At 41.3% G+C, this 18335-nt stretch overlaps 1 protein-coding gene across 5 annotated transcripts in view; it reads left to right on the top strand.

Moving 5' to 3' along the window:
• runx2b (RUNX family transcription factor 2b) overlaps positions 1-18335 on the top strand; it is a 119829-nt gene that overhangs the window by 61770 nt on the left and 39724 nt on the right. Inside the window, exons 1-2 of one of the 5 annotated variants that reach the window (XM_067571716.1) lie at positions 3498-11062; positions 11278-11401. The exons of the other annotated variants lie outside the window; for them this stretch is intronic. Coding sequence (XP_067427817.1) covers positions 11344-11401 — 58 coding nt within the window. The 5' untranslated portion in view covers positions 3498-11062; positions 11278-11343. Of the gene's footprint in view, positions 1-3497; positions 11063-11277; positions 11402-18335 lie in introns of those variants that run through there. 5 annotated transcript variants of the gene reach the window in all.

Here is an 18335-nt window from a genome sequence, read left to right as displayed (position 1 = left end):
TGCAGACATAAAATGGGTCTTCCCCACCCTGACTCTTTGGGAAGACACCATGGGGAAAACTGTAAATCTATCATGTGCAAGACTTTCAACAATTTAGTCACCCTTTGAAATTTGCCTTGATGAGCAGTAATTGCCATCCAGACCCTTCCATCATCTGCACACTTTCATGTCCCCTCAGTGGGTCTTGAATCATGGCATCTCGTGGTCTCCTAAACGGCCTTTGGGGTGTCTGATCTCTGAGAGAAGACCACCAAAATTGCAAAACTTTGGCACCCAAGAAGGCCCTCTGGTGTGCCCATTAAATCATCTTACCCTATTCCCATCTCAATATAGCCATGTATTTCTGAACAAGATAAATATTTGACTAATACATACTGTAGGTGCAGCACTGGGCTCAGGCCAAAAACACCACTATCAAAACACCAGTGAAAGAGGAGCATTCACCAGTCGCTGATTATTGCAGATGCAGCGTTTGCACATCTCTGATAAGCCAGGATTGTGATTTTGTCACAGTGATTGAAGTCAAATACTACATGCTGAGGAAAACATCTAACACTGACCTAAAGCCACAAAGTCAGCCTTTGTATTTTGATTATTTATTGGTACAAATTAAGACCTTACAAAATAACATCTCGACATCTAAAAACTATGCCTGGTACTTACCCTTTTGGCATAGCCAAAGGACTATTTGATAATGAAATAGAAAAATTATTGCTTGCAAAATGTCCTTGGTTTCAAAAGAAACGTAGTCTAAGATTGTTATATTCAGAGCAGTTCCTTCAATTACAAACTGTTTCAAAAATATCAGATATAATGTGGAAAAAATAAACACTGATAATTTGTTGAGAGACAATTTTGAAATGTTTACGGTATCTCAGTTACATAATGCCTTTTGGGTTGTCGTCCAATTGGAGAGACACTGCTGGCTTTCATTAGCAGCAGGCATTTTTCTCCATCATATTGAGCGATGCTGCCAGAAGTCTGTGCTTCTGAAAACATTGCAGGGCTCTGCCAACAAGTAACCCCCCCCCCCTCCACCTCTCCCCTCAAGGCGCAGCCAGAGCGGGGCCAGATTGCTGAAAGGCAGCACAGGCAGTGTGGCCCTTCTCCAAGCCTGGCCACTTTGGAAATCGCCACACGCAAGTGCTGGCCTCCCTGTCGGTGGCGTGATGGGGTCACCTCTGGGGCCTGGGGTGGGTAAACACACATGACCCAAGACAAACTTTCACAATTCCGCCAGGTGTGCAAACAGGAGGCCGCAAAAATACCCGGAAAAGTCTGACCATGCAAAAACAATATAACTGCCTCTGATGAACTCCTACAAATGCAGAAGGAGAGGCAGAAAGACCGACCAATCCAGGGCGGACCCGTCGTCAGCGGAGAGGGCATGTTAGCATTGCGCATTGAAATTCGTCACGTCTTAGAGAACGACAGGGTTTGATTGGTTTGGATGGAAGACTCACCTGTTCTGATTGGCCCCTAGTGTGGAACTCATCCAGCCCACCCACTCAGCTGAGAAAACTCAGAACTTCATGTAGAAATAAAATGAGAAACAGCAAAAAGAGGCATTTTTTAGCTGTGTAGATTAAATCTGAGCAGGCCTACTTTTTGCCTCGTCTCTAGAATTCTAGCTCAATAAAGCTTCCCACGTGGCCGACGGTCTATTTTATGTCTCGCTCCTCCGAGGCTCTCTAGTGTTCGTTTCATGGCCTTTACCAGCGATCCAATCCACTCAGTCCTGATCCATTGTCTCTTGGGCCGGTGAGTCCTGAAGCTGACCTCTGTGGGGAGTCTTCCAGGCACCACATGTTGGTTTTGCGTCCATATGAACTCTACTTGCTTGAGCAGTTGGGCCTATGGCACCAACTCTGAAGGACACAGCAAAACAAGGATTTAACTACAACCAGATGCAGCACTGTCCTCCCAGATCATCCGTTATGCTTTGTGTTAGATCTTCCTCAGATAGTCATGCTGCCAGTGGAAGGGGATGCCTGTTTGTTTGTTCGCAAGGGACAAGTTAAGCGTCGCAATGTATTCACAAATATGTTTTAATGCTGGCTTCAAGCTAATGCCATGGCACAAACTTAAACATCTGGCTTTGCATTCCTGCAAATGTTATTTTCATCGGTGATCTCAGAATTATTCACAAATGATAATTAATGGACAATCCTACAACTGACACGCATTGTAATGACAAACAGATAATTATTTTTTAACTGCAGTAAATCTTTGTCATAACATGCTATTTGAGCCGACCGATTTCTTCTTTATAATGATATCATTGTTACAGCTTACCTCTGCTCACCCCTACTGCTAGACATTGAGTAAGCACGTAGCAGCCTGCTGGTTATACTATTAGCAATACAGATGAGAGATGTCTGCATGTCTGTAAAGTCAACCTGTAATTATCATGGCTGTATATCCCCGAGCGAGAGACTAAGTCAGATTTATAGATTTATTCTGTCTTCAAATTAGCATCATGCCTCAGATTCCAGCATTTCATCTTGCAGCCTGCTGGAATGTTTAGAGAGTACAAAAGGCAGTCATTGTAATTCACAAATACATAACCTCATGTAACTGCAGCAGTACTCCTTTCAGTTTCTGGAACAGTTGAGAACTGTTTGGACTTAAAAGCTAAATCTAATTCTGTATATTGTTCAGAAATAAGACCGTGTTTCAACTCCAGGGAGACCAGCTACTGGAAGATGAGAGTCACTAGCTACTACAAATGCATTAGGCCTTTTTTTTTGCCAATTTAGGATTCATGAATGATTTTTCCTGCTGTATTTAAATGTGTTGCTACCACAAAGCACAGTTCAGCACACCCTCATTCATAAATGGCTCCAACTTTCCACATTAAAGATATGTACTAAATATTATGCTGTGAGTGTTCATCAATTCTTATATTTGGTCATTGGAAAGACATATATAAACATTTCATTTTAGAGTTTTTAGTTTTAGAATTGGGCAGCCAACAGTGTGACCATAATTACATTTAATATACATCAGTATATTGTTAAGACTTCAACATGAATGCACCCTAGTACAGGTTTTAGTAGATGACATTAAACATATATTTCATTCGGTGACCAATCGCATTCACAAAACCGTAGTTGGTTTGATTTAATTTAATCTGGAGATTACTTTTATTATCCAATAAAGTAAAATATATAAATAAATAAATATAATCCAATAAAATAATAAAAATAAAATATAAAACTCATAGAGGCGGTTTCTCCCACATAATAAGTACTTTTACTTTTTATACCTCTTAAGTTCATTTTGCTGATAATACTTGATGACATTTACTTACAGAAAGTAATAATAATAATATTAATACATTTAATTTTAAGCGCCTTCCTCGTAACCCAAGTAACATTTTGAATTCAGAGCTTTTTTCTATAAATGGAGCATTTCTACATTGTGGTATTGCTACTTTAATTAAGGATCTGAATACTTGTTCTGCCACTGAGGAAACCACAGAAAGTTAATGAAATTTACTTCAGGTATGCATACAAAGTCAAATTTTCCTCTGTGCCACATTTTACAACAACATAGTTCATCTACTACTGTTTAACCGGGCTTTGGAGTTCTTTGCTTTCAATCGAAAACTACTCCCAGAAGTACAGTAAGCTTTAATTTTTTTTACAAGTATATAATCTGCATGCATGTTTTAACGGCACAGAGGAATGTAGTACTGTTTTTTTTCCTTCTTTCTTTCTTTCTTCCCTTTTTTTTTGTGCCACCATAATCAGCTATAATGTAATGTCTGTGTGTCAATATGTTTTTGGATTATCCGAATTCCAGCATACATTATAATGTGATAGGTGCACCCTGTTTGAAGTTAAGTGTTTTTTTCCATGAGAGGTAAATACATTCCTCGGCTGGCTTGTGCTGGATTGATCTCTGCTGACTCAGAAGAAAGATTGCATACCTACCAAACAGCTAATAGACAATGCCCCAGGGTTACTTTGGTGCACGTACAGTACATGTGCAGACGGCTTTGTGTGGAGAACAATGTTTACAGTTCAGTCCTTGGGGTGGCTACACAGACTCTCATTTGTGTGCTGTGTCTGCAGTCTGTAGTGCAAAATAGAGAGAGAAAAATAAATAGCAGAAGTATACATCTTAAAAGAAGATAAGGTGATACACATCAACTTATGCAGCCTTATACAAAATAGCTTAAAAGTCCTATTATGATACTATCTAAGTGTTAAAAATGATGATACAAAATACTAAATACTGTAAATGTCACATCTGATATAATTGTACTATGCTAACAGTTTCTTTTTTTAATTCTGTATAAATCTGGGTTGACTTGGAGTATTCCCATCTGATTTAAATTTCATATTCAGACATCAGTAAGATATAAAGCCATAAACTATGGTACAGTTTTAAATGATTATCCTAAGACAATACAGCCAGTGAACTCTGGGAGCTAGCCTGCCTGCCTGTGCTCCAGGCTGTATTATGACTGGTTCAAGTCAGCGTCCTGCTCATACATCTTTCTAAAATTATACACCACAATGAAGAAAAGCGGCCACTTCTAAACAATGTCAAAAATTCAGATTTAGATCCCCCCCTTTTTTTTTTTATCTTGTTATTGTGTTACACAGGGACTGAAAGACGAGTCACAGCATTATGAAATCATGTGAGGAGGGCAATTATCTATCACAAAAGCCCCACAGAAAAAAAAATAACCCACCGGCTCGAGAAGACAACAGAGCCTTTTGTTTGCCCCATTGTCAGTGACACAGTGCCGAACTCCTCCTCATAATGGCTTGTTTCTCCAGTGAGCCGTCTGCTTTTATCAGACATACTTTGTTCTCGACAGCAAGTAAACTGAGTTTCTGAGACACATAATGGGCAGCTTATGTGTAAGCTCATTCAGGTTGCGATTGGCTGTTGTGACCCCCAGATTTGAGTCACAGCCAGAGCAGAGTTAACTTATTCGTCCTCACACTCGCCGTACGCATGACACACAGTCATTTCTGTTATTGACATTTGCCTAGAGTGACGGCATCATGTGACTGGGGGCGTCATGTGACTCTCAGCCTTGTAGTGGAGTTGTATCATCAGTGCGATGTAATTATCATGCTGACTTAGCAGTTCAGCCACTTGAACTCTGTTGACCTCGGCCTAGCAGCTATTGTAAAATCTCTCAGCTGTTGACAACTGACCACACAATAACAGGGTTTCCAGTGGCCACAACTATACTGTACCAACCTCCCTGGACATGAGCTGTAGAGACCGAGAGAGAATCAGAGTTAGAGTAGATCATCACCGAGGTCCTCAGTCATGGTCAGCGAGTCTCTGGTATGGAGAAGCCGCTGTAAGTCCCTGTTCAGGTCTCCACGGCTGGACCTGTCCTCACCTTTAACACAGCATGGCATATATAAACCGAAGAGCAAAACTCGTGGAGGACCAGTATGCATTTCAGACGGAGAAGCACCATAAAGTTCCACAGAGGTGGAGAAATAGCAGGAGAGTGTATGTATGCCAAGTAAGGAAGATATATATAAGTCCACCTCCATCTACTTAGCACACAAATTAAACCAACTTGTCAGTGAACATTTAGAAATCATCGCTTGGGTCTCAGCGGGCCTCGCTGTTTGAACTGCAGTGTAGGTAGGCACTGTTTATCCTGGACCAGGACCTTGATTAAAATGAGGAATGGAGGAAAAAAGAAATGGCTCAGTCTCTCAGTGGTCAGCCACAGCCTCCTCATCGCAGTCTCCACCAATGATCTGACTTTCCCCTTTTTGCAGTTTTATGTAATCACAACTCTAAGAGCTATTTTTAATGTGTGTTTAGGTTGTGCGCGCGCCATTCGATATTAAACATTTCCCCTTATTACTTAAAGGCCGACTTTATTTTCCCTCAAAGCTGTGACTCCAAAAACAGCTGTCCAGACACCACAAGAAAGGGCCTTAAGTCACTGGAAGATGTAGATACCCCTGCTGGATTCCAAAAGAAAAATATCTACTTTTCATTAAGATTATACCATACCGTACCTTACCAAACAATTCACATAGAACATCAACATCCTCTTGGCGACGCTGTGTCGTAGATTAAGTTTCTGCACTTCCATGAGTTTTGGACCATGTTGAAGTGAACCTCTCCATGACTCTTGCTTTATTCTATGGCTGCAGGTCACCGTGCCGCCTCAGCAGCACTGTAAGGAGATATTTACGTTCACACCAGTGGCACAGCGGCCAACAGAAGCTGATTGCAAGTGGTGTTTGTTTCCAATGAAAGCATGTTAATTCGGGCTCGGCCGCAGTGTAAACTACCTTGGCGTTTTACAGATGTCGCCTGTTAAAGTGAATCACTGTACCTGCCTGTTTGCCCGGCCAGGCCGTTCTGATGCCTCGCCAGAGAGAGTACACAACACGAGCCAAAAGGGCTATTAATAAGCCCTTCCTTTTCTAATACTGTAATACCTACACGTGCGTAATGTCTGCTCTGGGCTAATTATGTCACATCATTTTTAGCTTTCGCAGAGAGACGAATACAGACAGTCTTACAGCCTCAGTCTGAGTTAATTTTAACTCATCTTAGGTATCATTATCCCCCAATATTTTTACAGAAATACTCTGTTGCAAGAAATAATTTTCTATGAAAACAGTCCACTTCGAAGTTCATCTGCTTTGACAAAGCGAAGAAACCATCCACCGTATCCAGCAGCACTACGCTACGCACACTGTGTTAATAGCATGTGTAATTTTAAGCATGTCCCAACACATGATACCTCTATTATGTTTCTATGAGAGCTTGTGATAACAAAGTGAGTCCATTTGAAGGTGTGTGGTCCTGAGTGGTAGAAGAGAGAAAGTGTCTGGCAGGGTGGGCCATCGACCACAGTCCTCAGGGCAGACCTTGGCCAGATCTCCGAGTATGTCCAAGCTCTTCAGCTCCGCACACACACACACACACACACACACACACAAGTATAGTAAGTATAGTATACGGCCACCAGTGGAGAACCAGTAATGAATGAAATATTATATTCCACATCATATTCCAGCCTTTAACATTATTACTTTCACATAAAAGCAGCTCTCTCTGTTTTTGTCAGCAAGGAGTACATATATTAAAAAATTGTCTCTACAGCAAAATGAAGACTTCTCCAAACCCGTGGTACATCCCTCAAGAGAGGTGGCTTTTTTTCCATGTTATGCTGTATGAAGCTCCTTCCGCTGCTCATATATACATATATATATACAGTGTGATTAGATATGTTACATCCATTGAAACATTTTTGTTTCATATGAACTCTAGATAACATCACAAAATTGGTAACACCACATTCTCTCTTGTTTGGCTCCTCTCACAACATAGTTGGTAAAATCCTTCCAAAAAATTTCAATAAATTCAATAAATACCTTTTTTAACTGAATACTGTTTATTTACCAGGAATCATTATTCTTTTGAAAACAAAACCAGAACCTTTAATTTGCATGTTCCCTGGATTAGATCTGGGGTTAGTTGAATTAAGTTTTTAGACTTACTCATAGGTGAGGGTAGCAGTTGTGGTCAAGGTTTCTGTGATGAAAAGGGTTTGTTGTGGTTTTCTTAAGGTGAGTGAACCACTGACCTGACCGAGAGTTGGGCAAGTAAAACAATATTTGCTCAACTTTAACTAAACTTTATTATTGTTCATTATCTGCTCCTTTTAGTTACAATCTTTGCATTTCTTTTTTAAAAAAAACTCATGCAGCGATATCTGAGACTACAACATCATCATAGTTCGGATTTTTCGCCATCAAGGTTGTTTATCACATGTCATGCCACCCAAGAAGTTATGTTTCCTGCCATGTGAGTCGGGTTTGACATTTATGCTTTATTTTTCATTCCATGTTTTAGATTCAATCACGACGTGCAAATTATATTCCCATCAAACTGCGTGTAATTTATTGTGGCTCGGCAGAACTCACAGCGGTGCCGCACTCTGTCCTGCACTTTAGTTCTTCTGACAGCAAAAGCATCCATTTGCAATAACCTTAGAAATGTTTATACACAGTTTTAGACATTATTCTTGAAAGACTCAAGTATCAAGTACCAAACTAATCCTACATGCAAAGCTTGTCTTTGTTGTTGCACTGATTACCCAGAATATATATGCACATGTCTAACAATTATTAAGGAAGACTATTGTTGAGTCATTTTGAGTGTGCTTAGTATGAAAGAAAACTGTACGGATGACACGATACATTAAATCTCTGAATGGAAATATGCACTGCGTATGTTCTGTGATACACAGTGTGTTTGCAAGCTGCCAATAGCAGCATCTGAACAGCCCTTCCCTAAGGATTCTGTAACTCAAGAGGCATGTTCTTGTTTTAGACAGCAAATATTTACAAAGCACCGGGCCAAGGAAAATGTTTCACTGCACAAAAATAAGGTAGGTGGCTAAGACTTGTGGAATTGCTGTTGTGCCGTAGAATTTGGGTGGATTGTTTGTATTTCATATTTCACATTATTATTATTCACTTGTTTTCCTCAACCTACAATAAGGTCATTAAGATTTGAAAGAAATAAGGGTTAATAATCTGTTGCTAAATAATGAAACGTGTTTAATTTCACCAGCAGCAATTAGACAAATAAATAAATGTAATAGTTTTACTTTATTACTTGGTTAAATGTATTAAATATTTTTATTTTTGTTGCCAGAGTGAGCAACCATGACTTACAATTACTAAGATGAATTAACATCATTTGGACTTTAAGCTGTAATTTTTCCTAAATAGTTGCAATAAGAAAGTTCTCACTACATGCTTTCTAAGTAGTTTACATTAAGTATAGAATTACTGTAACATTACTATATTTACAGTTCCTGAAAGACAATTACTTATAAACTGTTTTCAGAAAAGCTGAATCTATGACTCAAAATGTGACAATTCACCCAAACAAAATGTTTACTACACTTTATAGTTGTTGCTATAGATCAACAGTTAAAGGGTCAGTTCACACAAATAATCCCCCTTTTTCTTTTTAACCAAAACTAAGTTTTGGTTTTATCTGACAAGGCTTTAAGAAATCCATCTTTGAGATATCTGCTACCACTCAAGCACATCAGAGGTTAAAGTCATTTTGTTTGTGGTGCAAACAGAATGAAACAGCAACATGTCTTTAAAAAAACAATGTCCCTGTTACTCTGGATAATCCACAGAACACAGTTTCCCTTCAATTTAGGAGCAATTTATGCCAAAGAAAGTTGTTCTGATGAATAATTTTACATTTAACTTTTTTTTTTATTTTTCAACAGTGTAAACAACAGTCTGTTCACTTCCACTGTATTGGGGCAGAAATCTGTAAACTTTTGTATCTACATGGCTTGATACAATCAGAGGTACATGACAAAATCAGGGTGATCTGACTTTAAATCACAAGCTGCAACTGCAAAAACGGTGATAATTAGTATGACTGGAAATTGCAAATTACTGATTGAAAGATAGTAAATTTCCACTGGCATTAACAAATCATAAGAAAAGAGCTTAAGGGACAATTCCTCTCTTTACTGCTTAGTCATACTTGCCCACTGGCAAGTGACAAGATAACAGAGATACTTTAACACTTTCGAACCTGACTGAACTCCCAGCTTCATTCCACACATTCCTCTGCTTCTGTACTAACACCCCGTCTGCGTTTTTCATCTGTTGTAACAAACACCTGTGATCGCTGATCAAAGACGAACCGTGGCACAGTGCCGGGACGTGTGAGGGTGTGTGCTGCATGTGCATGTGTGTGGGAATCGGTGGGTGTTTTTGGAGTGTGATGATTCATCGTTGATTGTTATGAGCTGCCTTCACTACTCTACAACCTGGCAGGCCATTCTTGCACGGTGTTTGTGTTATAGTGCGTGTGTGCGCGCGCGTGTGTGTGTGTGTCCTCAAGTGTTACCGAGACTGTGAGAAGGCATCTCTTTCAGAGGGAAGACAGGTGGCCATGATTTACAGGCTCTTACAGGAATCGCCCCCGTCTGTCGCTTCTATGAGAGCCAATTAAATCACGGTACGGGCTTGCATGTGCGTATGCGCATGCACACACGGATAACATGACTACTGTCTGTGACACGGCAACGTAAAGAAGTGTGAAACAGGAAAAAAGAAAAACAAATTCAGGCTGCAAAAAGTGACACAGAAGCAGCCCTTCAGACACGCTCGTCTGTAAATAAGCAGAGTTTCACACCACCTCCTCTTTTCTCCCTCTTTCTCTTCACACACTCACTCACCCAGTCTTTCTGTCTCTCTCTCTCTCTCTCTCTCTCTCTCTCTCTCTCTCTCTCTCTTTCCCCCATTCTCCCCGCTTCTCCGCATACACAGACAAACACACCCATGCTCAGACACACACACACACACCACACACATATACACACCCAGTCTCACACCGTGAGCCAGCCAGCCATTCGCTCCTCACTCACACCCTCAAATCTTACCAAGCTCAGCTCTCCCTGCTCAGAGGCAGACAGGAGCAGCACGGCAGCCTGTTAAAGGAGTTGAGGGAAAGAGCAGCAGTGTCAGAGAGAGGAACAGAAAGAGAGAGGGAGGGGGATGAAAGAGTGAAGGGAAGCAAAGCAGAGAGAGCGCTGTTCCCCATATGCTGAGGAGGCATGGGCGGTTGAACAAGCTGCCCCCACTGAAGCCTCCTGACTCATGGGAGCGTCAGACCCCGATCCCCCAGAGAGCCTGGAAACGCTGCCGAACCACGCGTAAGAGAGAAGGAGGAGGGAGAAAAAAGAGCCGAGAGGAGAGGAGAGGAGAGGAGAAGAGAGGAGAGGAGAGGGAAGAAAGCCACAACGGTAGGCTGTCCCACTCAACTGCTGTGCCGTGATGACGTCAGGGGGCATGTGACCCAGGCTCTCCAGTGACGGCACATGGAGGGCAGGAAAGAGACGAGTTTTAAAGCTGGTGCCGTTTGGGTTGTGTGAGGGCTCTGCTCGCCTCCCAAACAACCACAGAACCACAGACGTGCGGCTCGGGGTTGGTGTTTGAGGGCGACCTGGAGTGTAAATGGTTAATCGTCGCGGGCCAGCACCAGTCACAAGGACGGCGCTAAGCGAGTAAGTACGTTCCAACCACACTCGCCAAGCAAGCAAGTCCGACACCATCTGATCTATCCGCAGAGGCGATATTTGCCTCTGCAATTTTTTTTTCTCTATAAAACCAGACCTGGTTGTTACTTGTGGTCATCCAAATAGTTGATACGTAAAAGCATGTCTTGTGGATGGCTTTTTCATTTTTTTTCTTCATGACATGCTGCGTGCTCTTGGTTTAGGACGTGTCAAGGGTCACGGAAACCACAGAGGAACAAAAGTGGGGCTTGCTGCAACCAGAGGCAGCTATGGCATCTAACAGCCTTTTCAGCACAGTGACACCATGTCAACAAAACTTCTTCTGGGGTGAGTACTGCCTCGCTGGTTGCTGTTGTGTCTGGAGTTGGGTTAGGGGCTCATGTCATGGGGAGGACTTTGGGTCAGGTGTTGAGGGTTGGGTAAAGGAATGAAAGGGTTTGGGTCTGGGGGGTAAGGATCTTGGATGTGATCGAAGGATTCGGGTCCAGATGAGTGGAGAGGATCAGCTAAGGTCATTGAGGACCTTGCTATCAAGGTCCAAGCTTTTGTGGTGGAGGAAAGACCCAACTATCATCAAGGCTTTTGTGGTGCACAAATACAAAAAAACCCGTCCGCATTTCGAGATTCCAATATTTACTCTACGCGATGTTTATAAATATTTCTGAAAGAGGGAGATGACATGTTGTGCAACATACCCTTAGATTTACAAAGCGATGCCATTGCGGAACCAAAAACAAAAGCATGGGTGATATTTTTGACAAACGTAAACAGACGCTGCACAAGAGAGTTTACAGTTGAGCATTGAAACAAGATGTGGGATTACTGGATTGTGTGTGTTGGGTGTCTCTGTTGTGTGTAAGGAAGAAGTATTGATTAGTTTGCCAAGGAAGATCTGTAATCGCTTCCTGAAATTGTTCAGTGGCGCTGCTGTCATTAATCAATGTAGATTTCTGCAGCCTCCAGGGAGAATTTAATCGACAGACATGAATCCACATTGAACATGAAGTGACTCCAAGTTGACTTCCATATTATGAATTCACAATTCAAGAGCTGCAATCACTTTATTCTGACATGTTGCTTCTCCACAAATTACTAAAAAGATAAAAAAAAATGATTTTTGTTTTGGTGTAATAAACTCCAGATTTGTGCGTATGTGTAACAAAAACCCACCTGAAACATATTTTCTCCCCATGAAAATATTTATATTTTCCAAGACTTGCACAATGACACTTTTCAACTCAATTTATTCTTCACATTTTTTTATTTTTTATTTGTTCAATTGTATCTTCATGCTCCTTGGCTCCCAAATTGGACCTAAAGGAAATAAGCGCACAAGAGATTCAAGACTTGTGCACAGTAGCAGTGTCGACTTTATGATTTTCAATTACCTGTGAAGGCCAGCTCGCATGCTCCAATTTGTGGCCTCTGTTTTGGGTTTGGTGTATTGTATTGTGACAGCTTCTCTACACAATCTAATTTAATCAGCAAAATAAATGATGTTTTAGGTTTACCAGATGAATTTTCAAATTTAAACAAACATTTTCATTCCCGTGCGACACAAGGAGAGACAAGCTCAGTTTAATAGATCCACAATCCCCCCCCCCTTACCCCCCACCCCCAACCCACCCTCTCTCTCTCTCTCTCGCTCCGGTCCATAGCCTCGGCTCCTCTGTCCAAATCAAATGTTTAAAAGATGTTTTTAAGAAGTCGCTCCGTGGTCAGACACAGCTGTTCTGGGCTCATGCCTCACAGCAGCAGGGTGGCTCTAATGCGCTCTGAAAGCCGGGAGAGAGTGAGCGTCTTCTACCAATCACCACCACCTATTACCATGTTAACCCCTGACCTGTCGGTGTGTCTCTGGGGTCGGAGCGCGGGAGAACGAGGAGAAGAGCAGCACCGCAGGAAATTGAAAGCATGCTGTGGTAGAGGCGGAGAGAGCGGAGAGAAGAGCAGATGTGTACAAATGTTCAGGTGGCGAGACAGAGGGGAGAGATGATCACTGATCGATTCATGTAGAAATTTTGTTGATTGATATTGTGCTGCGGCTCAATGATGTTGCCCATGTTTATGAACATCTGGGTAGTAAATCTGTCAGTGCAACCACAAAAAGTCCCCTTGACAGCAGCGCAGTGCAGTTTTGCGAGACCACCAGCGCTTTCTGTTGTATTTATAATTTAAAATAAATAAATGTATAGTCCTTCAGAACTAGCAAAAAATTGTGTATTGGTGTTGTCATCATTTTTATCTCTAACAAACAAAAAGTCACTGAATTTGAGGTAAAGTTGTTTTTGAGCTGAATGTGTTAATTGAACTTAAATAGGGAGAAATTATATATACATAATGATTCTAATATGATTTTGACAAATATATTTATATCTGTTAATCTTGATAAAGAAAGCTAAGGATTAGTTGTCTTTTCCCCCATCAGTCCCCTCACAACTTAAATCCATTTGGTGGATGTTGATGTAACTGAGCTTTAGTCTTGCCCTCTTGTTATTTCTGTTTTTTTTGTTTTGTTTTTTTAAAGTTCTCCTCCTCCTATGTTTCTCCTGGATCATTTAGTCTGGTGTCAGCCAGTTTGCTGAGAACACAAGTTACAAAATATTGTTTTGTTTGTTAGAAAGCCACATTACTCCATCCCCGTCCTTAGAGTTGTGTTTAAGGACATTTTTAATTTAGGAGCGTACATTCCCAGCGATAAATTGAGCCGACTTGAGTCGAATATTCCAATTGAGAAAGGGGTCTCATTAAAATTTGTCTTGGCATTTACATCATGCAATTTTCATTTAATTGCCTCAAATACATTTTTTATAACTGCTCATACTGGCAGATGGGGAGGGCAGAATAATCTTCAACATGTGTGGCACCCACTCAACCACCATGTCTCTCTGGGGAACATTTAAGTGCCTATTTTCTCTATTACAAACTTAATTACATATAGACAATTAAGTCATGGGACCAATTATTGTTCAGTAAAGTTGTGCAGTCACAGACGAAAAAAAAAAAAAAATTGCTTACACAGACGGACCCAAATCAACACGATCAAAAGAGAAGCAGGACGATGTGGGTAAATATCTGAAGACTCCGGGCGGAAAACTTTCCCCAAAGAAAATCTCTGATAATTTGCAGGGAAACCGTATATGTATTTGAGAAAGGCAGCTTCTGTTGCATAAGTGTTGCCTTAGATCTAACCACAGGCCTGCTTCTTGGAGACATCTTAAAAGTGAACCAGACATCCTCCCTCCCTCCCCCTCCCCTCCCCCCCCCACAGCCAGGGAGACGTGAAGCCCACTCATCAATAGGTAATTTGAAAAAGCCAGGGGGAAAAATCTGAGCGCTTCACTGGCTGCTACTGTGCAGCGAAGACTCTTCCCTTAACTCTAGGCTCAAAGGAACTCTATTTAGCAATGCTTAATTGTACCTCTGAGGCAAACATGTTATTTAATCCCAGCAGGGTCATATTGATGGAGTAAAATGGTGCGTGTGTGTTTGCGAGCTGCACTAGCTATTAGGACTTATTAGTGCTAGAGGTACACATTAGTCCACGTAATTCCTGAGGGTAATCAGGGAGGTGCAGCGTGTTAATGTGATCAGTGTTTAATCAAAGATAGATTAATTGGTCTGTATTTTCAGTCATCTGTAGTAACAGTGTATGGTGGGTTGATTATGGCCCTAAATAGGCTGTAGGCAGTTATTAAGGTCTAAATGAGAGTGTCATGGGAACACCATAACCTGTTATTCTAATGGCCTGAAAATACATCTCTCTCACTGTTAAAGATGTGAAAGCTGGGGGTTTTCTGTGATTTTTTAAAAGGTCTAAGGCTATTTTGATAGTTATACAGCAGTGAATGTAAGAAAACTGCTCCAAAGTCTTCATTTCATATAAAGCACATGACTCGTTTTCCAGAAAATTAAGAGAAACCTTGATTGTGAGGCATTTTTTTTATATTGTCAACTGGCAAATTTTTGTTGTCTCGCCCAGATCAGTCAACAAACTACTCTGAACTACCAGTTCTTGCACAATTTCAGTGTCTCTTCCGACCAAGAAGGATATATTGAAACATGGGAGAAAAGGAGTCTAACAAGGAGAGTGAGATTACATTCACTCCTGTAATATGGAGACTGCAACAACAAACGGAGAATACAGTGTAAATACTCACACGGCACTGTGTGTTATCCCTTGTTTTATCCTCATATTCAGTAGCTCTGGGGCTAATTACACTATTATGATAAGGCAACCCGCCAATTGACTGTGCTTACTGGAGGTTTCTACTATTTAAAGTGTGTATAGACTCAAAAACGATCTTCTCGAAAGATAAGGAGCGACGATGCCTAACTGTTCAACGCTTTGAGCGCTAACATCTCTCTCTTAACAAGGCTCAGTTTTCTCATAAATCAATGCAAACGTCCAATACATCTGCAGTGTTTACTCAAGATAAATGCCAAATTAGTGTGTATTTTTTGGATGGCTCTTCAAACTCCCACATGTAATACATAGCCGTGATTTTTGAATACACCATAATTACCAGGTAGCTTAATGCCATTGCGTTAGCCAGTGAAGCTTTTAATGCTGCGCTGTGCTATTTTCACACTTAACAAGATCCTGCGGCCCTTCATCCATTTCAATTGCATCATGCTGGGTGAATTACTGTTATCCGATATAAGCCCTCAGAGAGGAAGTAACTACCTAACACTTTGAAAATTGGCCTGTCTTGGAACCAGTTCACGCTAATGAAACAAAACACCAGTATTATAACCAGGAATCATATATGTACCTCTTTGACTGTGCTCTCTTTCTGTTTCATGTTCTGTTTTTACTTCAAGCATTCAGATTTTATTTCAGTTATTTAACTTAGAAGATGGCTTTAAGCGGAGCTGATACAGCAAGCCACAGGAAACCTGAACAGCATTGTTTAGCAAACCCCTTACTCTTTTTTTTTTTGCAATACGGCTGAGGCGGCTTTGCTTCCACACTCCATGTTTCTATAAGGGGGAAATATGGAGTGTCGAGCCTCCTGGATGTTTGGGTTCAGCCTGTAACGATGTGAGTGAGAGCGCGGCCACAGCACCTACACAAGGCCTTACCTGTTCTACCCCATGCCGGAGAAAAGGGCAGGTTTTTCCCCTTGTTAGTTCAATCTTAAAGGAATGCGGTATCCCCTCTGACTCAGGCCGAACTCCCAAATATATAAACCTACTTACCAGCAGGTCATGAAAAGAGCAGCACAGGTTGGACGTGTTAGCTGTATTTTTTAAGCAATTCTGATTATTTACGTGAGGTGACGCATAATGTGCCAGAGTGTAAACATGGAAATGTAGGATTTAGCTCCGTTTTTTTTTGAGTAGTAAGTTAAACGAGATGAGTAAAGAAGCATCAAAGAGTTACACCAAAGCTCTGACTATGATCAATACCTTGGCAGCAGATCAGTGGCGCTGAGTTGAGTGCACCTTGTTACGACGTGTCTTCAGACGTTGGTATCAACGCTCACTTTCTCTCGAGTCATAGCCATTTATCACTCAGCACGCATTTAAGAAACACTCATGGAGAAATTTTGTATTTGTAAATGGGAGTTTAGTATGTAGCAAACAGCAATGACAGTTGGGTTGTGTAGTTACTCCTCTACAGGTGTAATACAGTAGAGTATGTATACATGTACAGTGCTGTGTGTGTGTGTGTATTTATGTTCACTAAAAAGGTGTCTGTGACAGGAAGATCTGTCTGCTTGATTAATGCTCTCACTCAAACTGGCACCTGGAACCAATCCCCCTCTTTTGCCGCCCCCGTCCCATGTAAGTGTGTGTGTGCATACCATACACTGTGCCTTTAGAAGGGCTGGGGGGTGGGTGGGTGTTGAGCAGGAGGCGCAGATGGGACCGGGGGGACTCAGAGCGGAAGAAAAGAAAGGTGTGTGCAGAGGAGGGAACAATAGGTGGACGTGCAGTGGAGGGTATGGGGTGTCATTAATAACACACAGGCCCCATCCTCCTAATTTGCTCAAATTACCTACCTACACATTGGGGCACCCTGCCAGCGCAGAGGTGTGAACACAACAGATCAAATACACCTGAAAATCAGAGTGCCCACCCACTCAGCAACGCCCACACAAGCCTTTTATGGTGGTCTGACAACTCTGAACGGTTGCGTGGAAGAGACGGGGTTTGCATGATGTTTCTTCTTTCATGTGAGAGTGAGGGATAAAATGTGAGAAAATTAGAGAGTGAGAAAGAAACATAAAAAGGAATTTAAAAAAAAAGAAAAGAGTAAGTGAGACGGAGGAAGAGATACTATACAAAGAGGAGGATCGGTTTGCGTTCATGAGGCATCCAGTAAGAGCAACTCAAGACTGACTCTTTCAAACCACCTCCCATCTGGCACTGCGGGGGAGGCCATTTACCAACATCCACCCTCCTCTTCTCTCTTTCTTTCTTTCTTTACGTCCTCCCTCCATCCTTCCCCTCCCACCCACGCTTTCAGGAAAAGGGTGATGACAAATGTGACGGGGCGGCAATGCTTTGGTCACCGCAATAATCAGAGTCACCAGCGCCCTACCACCTGTGGCACACGCACACAAATACATGCAAGGAGACGTATTCAGATGTGTGCACAGACACTGAAATTGAATATGCCCCAGAGACACAAAAGGGGCGAGGAGAGTGTGTGTAGGTGTGTGTAGTGGGATGCTAGTCTTTGAACTTTGAATAGTGTGTATAGCTGATATTGACAAGTCTCTGGGGAGAAGGGGGAAGCCAGAAATGGTAGCTCCTGTTTGTAAAGTGGCCTCCAAAGAGGAAAAAAGAAAAAAGGAAGAAAGAAATGACTTGCAAGCAAGTGTGCAGATCATTTAGATTAAGATCCAAAAAAAAATGAAGAGGTTATGTGGTAACACTTTAACTCCCCTATTTAGCGTTTATAAGCTGTAAATAAACAGGTAATAAATGGTTTAATACACTCTGTGGTGTAGTTTTAAGTAGATATAAGGACTTTTTAAGTGTTTTATTAATGTATTTCTAAGCAATCTTAACTTTTCCTATGAAGGATCCATAACTGGTGTATAAACAGATAATGGATAAGTACTCACAGTATAATATAGCTGTGATTATATTTCATGATGCTGTGTATGATTACACATATTATAAAGCATTTATAAACTGTTAAATACACACAATCATTCACAGGCTGGTTTAAAACTGTTTATAAGTGAAGACATGTTAGGCTTGAAAGGTTCATTCTTGACCTCAGAAATAATAAAAAAAAAACATT

This window comes from Thunnus thynnus, chromosome 18 (genome assembly GCF_963924715.1).
Source record: "Thunnus thynnus chromosome 18, fThuThy2.1, whole genome shotgun sequence".
Taxonomy (NCBI): Eukaryota; Metazoa; Chordata; class Actinopteri; order Scombriformes; family Scombridae; genus Thunnus; species Thunnus thynnus.
Note: the sequence above shows the minus strand (reverse complement) of the source record. Positions and strands in the feature narration are given on the sequence as shown.